General features: G+C 39.4%; 1 protein-coding gene across 1 annotated transcript; it reads left to right on the forward strand.

Annotated features, from left to right (window-relative positions):
* The first annotated feature begins 1,064 nt into the window (after positions 1-1,064).
* LOC145907969 (uncharacterized) lies at positions 1,065-4,717 on the forward strand. The gene is made up of 2 exons (XM_082995117.1): positions 1,065-1,187; positions 1,290-4,717. The coding sequence occupies exons 1-2, from the start codon at positions 1,094-1,096 to the stop codon at positions 4,715-4,717; spliced, it is 3,522 nt and encodes a 1,173-aa protein (XP_082851243.1). The 5' UTR covers positions 1,065-1,093.
* The last annotated feature ends 7,349 nt before the right edge of the window (positions 4,718-12,066 follow it).

Raw genomic sequence — 12,066 nt, forward strand, 5'->3', positions numbered from 1 at the left:
TAAAGGCACACTTGGAGGTCTTTTCCGAAAAATTTAACCAATAAAAGCAAATTTTTTACAAATATTTTTTATCTTTTTCACGCATCAACAAACACGACGCTAGAAAATACTTACAAAATATTAAACGCAAACTAAAATATTTTGGCGGTAAGTTTAGAAGGGAAAGTATTTAAAGGTCAAAGCTCAGATTAAGGGTTGTAGCGGAAATATGTGCGATAACTTTGTTGCAACCCATCACTTCCCGTTTCGACTGAGGACAATTCTACACCTGGAAATCACCAAATGCAACTAAAGGCTTTACCGATTCCCGTGCCGTTTTACTACTATGTTTATTTAGTAAATATTAGTCGATCCTTGCCATATTCGCAATCGCCTACCTATGTACCGGCAAGCATGCAATGGCTTGAGTTGCGCAATATAATACACGTCAACTAAAAGATCAACTTTATAATTTAATAACCAGCATTCAGCCATAATGAAACTCATCAATCTCTTTTAATTTAGCTATGAGTCGCTTACCTCTGTCATTTTCTTTGCGATGCGGGAAAAAAGGAGACACTTCCCGTTGGATCACACCTATAAGAGACGAGTAGCCGTTATTTTTACCAACACATTTGACCGCAGTAAGAAGTGAGGGTTTCTGTTTTAATTGATCAGCTGAGGATTTAAGTCGGTATTAGCGCAATGTTCAAAATTAGTGACAAGTGTGATTTGAAGCAAAAGCACATGGTGTTTGCAACATTTGACGCATCCATGGTTTCCTCTTTGTTATCAAGGTATCAAATTTTTGCCGGTTTTAAAACATTGTCACTTTTTCACTCATGGCATGCGGAGTTCAGGTTATTGGAGAACTCACACCAAACGTTAAGTTGTTTTGCGATTCGTGTAGAGGCCGCGCTTTGGTTTGGATTTTTTTCTATTAGGAATTTTTTATCTCTAATTAACCGTTGTTAGACGAACTTGTACGATTTTCTGTCACTATCACGGTCTGTAATGAAAGAAGTATTACGCTTGTGGAAGATTTTGGCCATAAAAATGTTACAGAATTTCATCTTTCCAGCCTAAAAAAAAAAGTCGTAGGTATACCATTATAATGTTGAAGTTATTTGTGATATTTGTGTTGATTGGATGGGCGGAAGGTGAATGTCCGGCTGAGGACAAAAGTCTGGCTCCTCATCCCAAAACAAGTAAGTGTAGATTAAATTTAACAGTGTTACCTCCTAAATATAATTTTTGATTACACCTTAATTAAATCATTTGTCCGAAATTAAGCTTGTGTCTCGTTACAGGAGAAAAAAATCAACCGGTTTGTGAAGCTCCATATCTTGATCCTAACTGCACTTGTCCCTCCTCCATGTTCGAATGTGCTTGCCACAAGATCGATAAATGTGGGTCCAATCAACCAGGATGTATTTGGTGGGGTTGGGTGAATAATAATAACAACAACTGTGGAGATTGGAGCGATGAGTTAAGTGACGTTTGTCCGGTTGATACATTCCAGTGCGATTGTTTTAACACAACGTGTCCTGGAGTTCGTGGATGTGTGAATAAATTTTTTCAATGCGATGGAGTTGGCAGCTGCGGTGATTGGAGTGATGAGATTAACTGCATATGTCCTGCAGATAAGTTTGAGTGTTCATGTTACAAAACTAAAAACTGTACGTCACTGAGGAATTGCATCAGTAAATCTCAGCAATGCGATGGCATTGATCACTGCGGAGATGGGAGTGATGAAGTTAACTGCACATGTCCAGCGGATAAGTTTGAGTGTCCTTGTTACAAAACTAATAACTGTACGTCAAGCGTGGGTTGCATCAGTAAATCTCGGCAATGCGATGGAGTGAATCACTGTGGAGATTTGAGTGATGAAGTTAACTGCACATGTCCAGCGGATAAGTTTGAATGTCATTGTTACAAATTTAAAAACTGTACGTATGGTGGATGCATCAGTACATCTTGGGTATGCGATGGAGTGAATAGTTTCGGAGATTGGATTGGTGAGGTTAACTGCACATGTCCAGAGGATAAGTTTGATTGTGGTTGTGTTGGATCAAAACACTGTATTAAAAATGATTTAAATTGTATTGATCGATCTTTGTTGTGTGATGGAAAACCTGACTGTATTGATGGAAGTGATGAGACACATTATACTTGCAACTGTTCAGGTACTTACGCCAGATGTCCATGTAATACAAATAACACACAGTGCTCACTAGACGGTAGATGTATACCTTTTACATGGATAAACGATACATACGTAGATTGTGTTGATGGAACTGACGAAGTTTGTTCAGTTTCTATCATCACATGCCCATCTTGTCATGTGGTTGCTGTAACTTGTCCAAGTGAAAAGGAAGCCAGAAACCTCATGCATACAACAGATCCATTTCCGTGCAATAAAGTTGTTAGTAAAACGTGCGCTACCGATGTTAATAATTGTGAAGTGGTTTGTACAATTTCAACATGCAGCAAATCCTGCGAAAACTTATTTTTCTGTGAAAATCAACAACTTATTGCAGGAGAATATTTTTGTGATAGACAACCTGATGATGGCTGTAAGGACAAAAGTGACGAAGTCCAACATGGGTTTGGGTTTAAATGTTCTGGATCAAAAAGGAAAGGTGTTTGTGTTTTACCTCAAACCAACGTCTACGATTCAGTGGCTCAATGTTCTGACAGTTCTGATATTTGTTTCCTCAATGGACAGTTTAAATGTTTCCAGTGTTTGGACAGAAAACTGATAGTTTCAAGCAAGCAAGTTTGTGACGGTGTAGTGGATTGCTTTGATATGTCAGACGAGTGTTTGTGTGAAAATCAAACATTGTGTCGAGATATACGAGGAGATTGTCCCCAGAACCAAATGCATTGTAAGGAGAGTTCTACATGTGTGGACCAAGATAAGGTATTGTGTAACAAAAGTGTACAATGTGTCAACCAAACTAACACAAAATACTGTTTAACTGGGACGACATCAGTGCAAAGTGAGTGTGTAGCAGATGACAACATTTTTACAGAAAACAATCTAAGCAACGAATCGCTTTGCGTTTTATCTATGAAAATGTGGTTTAAACAGTCTGCATTAATATTAGGTATGTCTCTCATTAGTCACATTAGGAGTTTATATCCCATGTGGTGTGATGGATCAATCAATGATGCTATGAATGTTGTCGGAGAAATCGTTTGTCCAAACAGATTTAAATGTTTCAAAGAAGGAAAAATTAATATAGATAAACAACGAACCTGTGATGGAATAATTGATTGCGACGACGAATCAGACGAGTTTCTGGAACTTTGTAGCAATACCCGCTACTACTGCAGAAGTAAAGGAAAGATTTCTATCGAAAGGAATCATGTTTGTGACGGAATAATGGACTGTGATGACGTATCTGATGAAAGCATATGTCATTGTGAAAATACCAGGTTTTATTGCACCAATAAAGAACCTTTGTCTGTTGAAATAAAACTTGTACAGAACGGAATTAATGACTGCTCAGACGGAAGTGACGAATGTGTTAATTTGGCTGGAAATATATTTGCAGACGTCAACGAAATGATAGCAAACCCAGTTTATCGAGGTATCTTCTGGGTTACAGGCATCTTAGCACTGGGAGGGAATTCGTTTGTATTTGTTACAACCACACGTGACTTGATTAAAGTTAATAAAGATCAGAATTTGTTTATCAACACAAGTGTTTTTATTCTTAACCTCTGCGTGTCTGACCTTCTCATGGGAGTTTATCTACTGGCTGTCATAATACAAGCGACTAGATTTTCTGGATCTTATTGTTTGTTTGATAAAGAATGGAGATCAAGTAGTTTGTGTTCAGGACTTGGAGCACTTGTAGTTGTATCGTCAGAAGCATCAGCCTTCACTATGACAGCTATGACCACATTTCGCCTGATATCGGCCTTTAAACCTTTCCTCATGCGAAATGTCAGTGTTATTAAAACTGTGTTTGCCGAGTTATCTTGTTGGATGTTGGCTATTTTGTTGTCAACCGTTCCTTTATTCAACGCAACTTCTGATTACTTTGTTACTGATGTTTGGTTCCCAAACAACTTTTATGAAACCGATTTCGTGTCAAGAGAAAACATGTCGTTACTTGCACAAAGAATTTCCACATCAGAGCCAAAGTCTTGGTACGATGTTAAACGTATAATTGAAAACGCCTTTTCACATATCTCTATCAAGGGAGAGTTTGGATATTATGGTGAAACGACCGTCTGTATGCCACGTTTGTTTTCAACAACCAATGAGTTTGCTTGGGAATATTCAACATTCCTCATCACAATCAACTTCTTCATGTTCATTTACATGGTGGTTGCTTATTTTCTTATTTACAAGCGAAGCAACCGCATGAAAGGATCCAGAAGCACTAATGTCAGCTCTAACATGCAGAAGAGAATCACCAGGTTGATTTTGACCGACTTTTGTTGCTGGATTCCAATTTGTGTATTAGGATTTTTGAGTGTAGGAGGAGTGAAGATGCCAGGAGACGCTTATTTGTTGAGTGCTTGTCTGTTGCTTCCAATCAACAGCGCCCTTAACCCCTTGCTCTACTCCAAAACATTGGAAGAGCAATTGTCAAAGATCAACAAATGGCTCGTTTCCAAAATATCATCATTACGTACATCAAGGAGTCCTTCTGATTTAAGTGTTAGATACAACCCCCGTGCTGAGCAGGATGGTGATAAAGTGATTGAGATTGTTGAATGAATGAATGGGAATTTCAAGAGATACACAATTCTTATTTTTTTTCTTGTTTTAATTTTGCATGGGTCACACACTCTCGACCTTTTTTCAGAAGTTTCTTTCCGTGAAGTCTTTCCGTCATGTTTTGTGTTTTTGTTGTTTACTTATGTGGGCGGCGAGATAGCGAATGCCGTAAAGGTTGTTTGAATTTTTTCTTCTGTACAACAAGACTTTCCTTGCGTTAACATAATGTGACAAAGTCCATTGTGACGAGCAAAGGCGCAACAAATTAAGCATTCACAAAATAAGTGCAAAAGTTAAAATTACTGCGTAATCTTTGCCTTGACGATTGCTTTGATGTGTATCATTGTTTAATTGTCGATTTGTGTTAGGTCATGTCTGACCAGGCAAATGCAAATTTGTCTTCACTCTTAATGTTTGTGTTCAAGTACACACACCCGACTTTCACGGCCATTTTCTCTCTAACCATCGTTCGCTTTTGTGCAAGTTAGTACTTGCCATTTTACTGTTCATTTAAACAAGACTGAAGTTTAACGTCGCCTGCCTTGTGTTCTGTAAAACGGCACTTGGTAAGAATAAAATTGTACATACAAAAAAAAATAATTCGTAGAAGAAAAATAAGAGAAGAAAGTAAAAAGAAATAAATCAAGGGCTGTATTACTTTGAGGTTCATGGACGAACTCTGTTGCTAACGAATATCACTTGGTAAAATTATAACTCTGTATGTAGTGCTTATCGTTGCAATGATAATATCGTTATTTTGTTAGTATTGTTGTGTATTTGTCCTGATTCGGTTCTAATACGGAATTATTTCGGCAGCGCGAGAATTGAGCCTAGTGAGAATCTGAGCGGCGACCCCTTACCATCAAACGTAACCCTAGAGCTTCAACTAAGATCGCTGCCTTCCCAATTCTAAAAAGGTCCCGAACCCTGCAAAAACGGCTTACCACTAAATACCCCACACTGGTTTCCTTAACTGGTCGTCTTGCTTAGGAGTGTTTACAATATTAAAAGCAGCGACAAAAAAGTCGACAATAAACAACGATTAAAACTTCAGTAAAAGTTACTCTTCGCCACCCTTTACAACGAATCTTCAGCGCAAGACTAACTCGATCATTCCCGGAGCACTTCTTGCACCCGCCAATCAACGAATCCACGAGAGCCACGTGAGCCGTTGGCGAGTTACGTGGTATGGGCGTGTTACGTGGTGTGGTAAACACAGGAAAAGAATGCGGTGCGGAAATAAATACAACGGGATGTTTAACTTAACGGTGAAGTTTAAATGATGCTAAATCTAATTGATAATTTTTCTGGTGCAGCAAAACTTGCGGCTCAGGCTTGAAGGTACGGTTAAGAAATATTCACTTGAAGAAGAAGTGCAACGGAGAGGATTGCATTGGTGATAACAGGGATGAACAAAAGTGTAAACACCCATAATAAACAGGATAGTGAATGAATTTACAGTGCTACACTACAAGAAAATGTGAAAGACGATGTTTCGCAATTTCAATACAATATACCTCAGCTTGGACATCGCCCTAATATCAATGCAACGGATGTTGTAACACAGGGTTCGATTTTTTTTCTGCGTGTCGAACATCTTGAGAAAAATTGTCGTGCGCGTCGAATAGTAAATACGTCGTATCTGGTAACTAACGCATGGGAACGACCAGGCTTATTTCGATTATAGAATTCTTGTTCTTACATAAGTTTGGAATACACGTTAAAATAACGACAAAGCAATTAAAACCTTGCATGTTGTAGGCTGCTATGTCTCTTTAAAGGTGCGATTTCTTTCGATATGTTTTAAACACCACGTAACCGTTCAGTTAAAAGCTGTTGTTTGATAGAGACTCGAAATACAATTTTCTCCCAAAAAAATATTTGCGTTTTGAAAGTAAACAACTTATGCTGGCACCAACGTCTTCGAACCACTGTTGCCACCAGCATGTACGTCAAAAATTGATAAATGCCTGTCAATAGGAAAATCAATTTATGGAATTTGGTAGATAACAAGAGCGTTGGTCTGTTCGAGGTACTGTATACCGGTAAGATTCACAAGGAACAGACAACGCCATGTGCACTGATTTGCCTGAAGGATTTCGGTGTGAATGTACATAAACTCCTCTGCATATCCATATTGTTTATAGTTTGTGGTGAATCGATAAATCATATTTCAACAAAAAGGTAGATATATTATGTAGCTTGTTGGGAAATGAAAAACTCCGTTACTTATTGGCATCTTACCATCATTTGACTTTAGTCTTTTAGTGACAGTTGTCAACGAGGGCAAACGCAGTCTTGTGAACTGAAACTTGTAACTAAGTTAAATTTTAGTTCTTTCAAGAAATCACACATTTTTCTCAAAAAAGAAACGTGGTCGAAAGTATGACTCACCATCTGCATATGTTTACTGGCGATTGTTCAAGGCGGGTCGGCATGGTACGTTTTTTGCCTCTTTGAATTCAAAAAAAATAATAAACCAATTTTCTCGGCAAATGGTTTTCAGATTTTCGGTTGGAATGTTTTAAATAGCCAATATGCAAAACCAAGCATTCATGCTGGTAGCCAGTTAGAACCATTTTTGGAGAAAATTTTTAATTACGCTAGAATTTAGATGTTTTTAGTGGTAATTTGTGAAATCAAACTAATGCATTTGTTTGTATGTGTAAAGCTGTCAGACGTGGAAGAAGTTAATGTGATGATTATAAAAATGCATATATTCTGTGTCGACAGAATTTGTGTTGCTGGTAATTATTTTGTAAAAATTTAAGCTAAATGATGACACTGTTTGAAATAACACGTTCGGTCGTGAACATTCCTGCTTGAGAAATATATGCATTTGACTGACGTACTTTTGCAGGTGGCGTCGACGAAGACGCAGATGTAGCACAGCGCCTTGTCAATGGACCTGGGGAGGCTGCTCACGGACTTGTGGAGGTGGAATCCAATCTCCACGAGTAACAAGAGGAAAAGGACAGTGCGGTTCCTGCAACTTGCCGAGCCCGAGATCATGCAACAACCAATGTTGTCCAGGTAACAAAAAGACCCGGCTTCTCCTTATTTGCTGTTGAGTAGAAAATGAGATTAAGTTTGTTTGAAGTTAATGAAACTAATCAACGTGATTACCAAATCATTTTAGAGTGTTGGCACTTTCGTCAATAAATCATAGCGATACAGATATTACCTGCAGACCGTTGTGCGAACTGCTTCGAACTATCAATTCACATCAGTGCAGTTGGTGACTGTCAACGGACTTGTCAGCTGATAGAAAGGATCTTACTCTGCGGTTACTTTGCACTGGGTGTCGTTGCTTTAGGTCTCAAACTAGATACGAGCGATTAGAGACGAACTGCCATGAAACATCGCCAAGCAACTGCTTGGGATCCAATGCTGTTGTCGGCTTGGTATCACGAACATCATTGGCTCATTGATTGTAAGCACATTAGACAGATTGCTACGTGTTGTTAGGTGCCAACAACTTTTTGCTTTCTTAATTTTTGACCATGGCAGGGGGGCGCTTGGGATTAGGCAGCCAACTGATCAAGTTCTTGAATTTCTATGTACAAATTCTGTTGCATTAAAAACTGGTCAAGTTAGAACAAGAAAGATCGATAAAAATACTATTCAACAAACGGCTAAACATATTACGTAATAAAAGCTGTAATGACCTCTAACCCTTTAGAGCCCCAGGGGTCACCGGTGACCCCATGACCTTAAAGACCCATACAAGAAAGGTTTCTGCTTTTTTAATTTTTTTTACCTTTAAAGCCCAAAGTCCCCCTTTGCCCTGATCTACAGAACATTTTAAAGGCCGGTAGATGTCGCTATAGGGATTTTTTTGATTGACACAGCAAGCACACCGGAAGAAAACACAAAAGTGCTTTAAAAGCTACATCCAAATATGTAAAAAATACCATTCAATTGGTGAACAATTTGCAAATAAAGTCGGTGGTCCTTTAGCTGAGGCATTGTATAGTATCTATAAAAAAGGTATTCGTAGCACGTATTTTGAAGAAATGGCACACCTTGTAATTTCATGGGGTCGTGTAAGGGCCATAGGGCATTGGTGACAAGTACGATTAATTTTTTTGAATCATGTTTTTAAGCTTTTCAATGAATATTATTACATAAAAGCATCACATGATACTAGAAACAATACGTACATCATCTATTGTCTCGATATCGGGTCAGGTGTTTATTTTATGCACGGTAATATAACTATTTTTGAAGGTTTTTTCAAATTTTATCGGTATAAATAATCATTGACCAACAAAAGTTGTCAAATATCGCTGATACAACTTGGGCAGCATCAACACGGACCTAAATAAGGCGTTGTTTAGCTTAAAATATTGAAAAAAAATTTTCCGCCCAGATGAACCTACGAAATACGAAAATCAGACATAGTGGGGGTCTAAAAATCAGTTGTTTGACCAAACATAGTAAAATATTACCTCGGTTTCATTTAGGTTGTTACTTGTATCACTAAAGAAATGCATAGCTTCACTAGTTTCAACAAAATTAGAAAGTTAAATTTTTTTATTGTTAATTCGCCAGAGCCCAATGGGTCACAGTTGTCCCCACCAGAAAATGGAGGTTAACGGTCAAACATCTCAATTTTTTTTCATGAAATGTGTTATTGGACCCATCAACGCAACAAAACGCTAAACATTAATTTTTTTCTGTTGCTCAGTATACCCTTGGGCTCTAAAGGGCTAAAATAGAATTGTAAAAAAATAAATTATACCAGAAATCTTGCGTAAAATTGTTCAGCGTCCGGAATCCGGAATTTCCACTTTGCCAGAGCAATTTTACGAGCAGTTGTTTACAGAGATGCGTCATATGCTTGGCTACATTTAAATTTCACTTCCTTGTTCTTGCATCTCGCTTCCTAATATTTGACTCATCCTTAAAACTCTTAAAATTAGCGGGTGCACGCTTGTGGTTTGTACATTTATTTGAGACCAAATAGTGTTGAAACGTTTATTTTACAAAAACTGTAGAAATTTGTAGCAGTTATGCTGAAAACTATTTTCGTTTGCTTATGTTTGCTGGTAATTATTCATGGTGCATCGGCATGGTAAGTATGTTCGTTTCTAACATATGCATTTGTAGTTGTTTACATATTGGTTGTTGTTGTGCCGTTTGAGGAAATCGAATTTGCAGCAAAATGTTCGATTTACTCTAGAATTTGGACTTCTGCAGGTTGTTTTGGATTGATTGTAACACTACGCCCTGTCAATTGAGGTGGGAAAGATGCTCACGAACTTGTGGAGGTGGAAGAATGTATCCAACAATAATTCGGAGTAAGGGAGAGTGCGGTTCCTGTAACTTGCCTTACTCGAGATCGTGCAACAATCAATGTTGCCGAGGTAATGAAACAGAGAATCGGTTTCCCCTTATTTGCTGTTCAGTAGAAAATGAGGTTAAGTTTTCTTTAATTTATGAAACATATCAATGCGATTACAAAAAACGTGGTGTTGTGTTGGAACTGTAAGCCAATAAGTTATAGCGATACAGATATTAGCTACATAGCGTTGTGCGCATTGCTTCGACCTATCAGTTCACATCAGTGCAGTTTGTGACTGACAACAGCTGAAAGAGAGGATTTCACTTTGCAGTTTCTTTGCACTGGGTGTCGCTGCGTTAGGTCCCAAACAAGGTACGAGCGGCTAGAGACAAACTGTATTGGAACATACCATCGCCAAGCAACTGCTTGTGATCTAATAGTGTTGCCGGCTTGGTATCACGATGTTTATTGGCTCATTCCGTGTACATAATATACAGAAGGTGGCAATATAACAATTATAATCTACACTCCGAGTGGAAGTTAGTAGTACTCTTTATGAACAAATGTACTTTGAATTGAACCGTAATACATTTTGTGATACAAAAATTCAATCTCTGTGTTTTAAGATATCGCATTTCGACTATTAACATCATGTTTGTTTCAGTGAACTGCTATTGGGCATCATGGAGGAGTTGGGGAGAATGCTCTGCGAGCTGTGGAAGTGGAATCAGGACACGGACCCGGGGATACGGACGGAGTGCAAGTTGCGGGGGCAGTCAGTGTTACGGGGGCTCAACTTCGTCACAGACTTGTAACACAAGATGCTGTCCGGTGAACTGCGCCTGGGGACCATGGGGGCGTTACGGTTCATGCTCCGCCAATTGTGGCGGAGGAACGCAGTCTAGATCTGGCTCTAAAACAAATTCCCATTCTTTCCCGAGGGTCTTGCTTTGGGTTTTCGTATTCTTCTTGCTCGTGTAGTACTCACTCTTGCCACTCAGCCTTGCCGCATCGATTGTTGTTGGAGTTCGTGTGGTGAATATGGGACATGTTCTGTCTCTTGCGGAGGGGGAACACAGGTTAGATCAAGAAAGATCGCTTTAAGTTCCAGGCATGGAGGTTTAGCTTGTTCCGGCTTGTCGACAACCGTAAGAAGTTGCAACATCCACCCCTGTCCAATACATTGCATCTGGGGAGCGTGGAGCGAAATTGGGAAATGTTTGGTGAGTTGGAAATAAGATGAAAACAAGATCGGTGCAAGTAAAGGAACAACATGGTGGCACAACATGTGTGGGTAAAACATCCTTTAACCAATCCTGCAACACTCGGCCTTGCCCTATTGATTGTTTATGGGGAGAATGGAGCAATTACGATAAATGCTCTGTCAAACAAAACTTAGGAAAATTGTTCGATACGTAAGGCATGGGTTTAAATTGCACAGGACCAACCGAGCAGTCGCAGAGATGCAACACCCAATGTTGTCCGGTTAACTGCCAGTGGGGACAGTGGAGTAAATTTAAGGATTGTTCCATTGAATGTGGTAACGGCACACAATATCGCAATCGACAGGTTCTGGTCGCAGCTGACTGCGGTGGTCAAGGATGTTTGGGCGAAGATACCTCGTCACAATTCTGTAACACTCACTGCTGTCCCATCGACTGCCAGTGGGTAGAGTGGAGTGATTTCGGCGAGTGTTCTGTCCCATGCGGTGGAGGCCAAAAACACCGTCAACGCCAAGTTTCTGTGGAGCTAGCGTGTGGCGGACGATCCTGCAATGGTTCTGATATTGATTCAACACCGTGTAACACACACCCATGTCCTGTGGATTGTGTTTGGGGTAACTGGGGTGTGTGGAGCAACTGCAATGTTACCTGCGGTGGTGGATCCAGGTTAAGATCAAGAAAGGTTGACGTGGAAGCTCAGCATGGGGGATTCGAATGCGAAGGCCAATCAGAAGAGTCAGAGTAAGTGTTTATTGAATAGAAATGCATGGTGTTTGGTACTTGTCATGAGTGGGAATGTGGCGATTTTGTGTTGGCACCAGATATCACTCAGCTTCCCA

This window comes from Ascidia mentula, chromosome 7 (genome assembly GCF_947561715.1).
Source record: "Ascidia mentula chromosome 7, kaAscMent1.1, whole genome shotgun sequence".
NCBI lineage: Eukaryota > Metazoa > Chordata > Ascidiacea > Phlebobranchia > Ascidiidae > Ascidia > Ascidia mentula.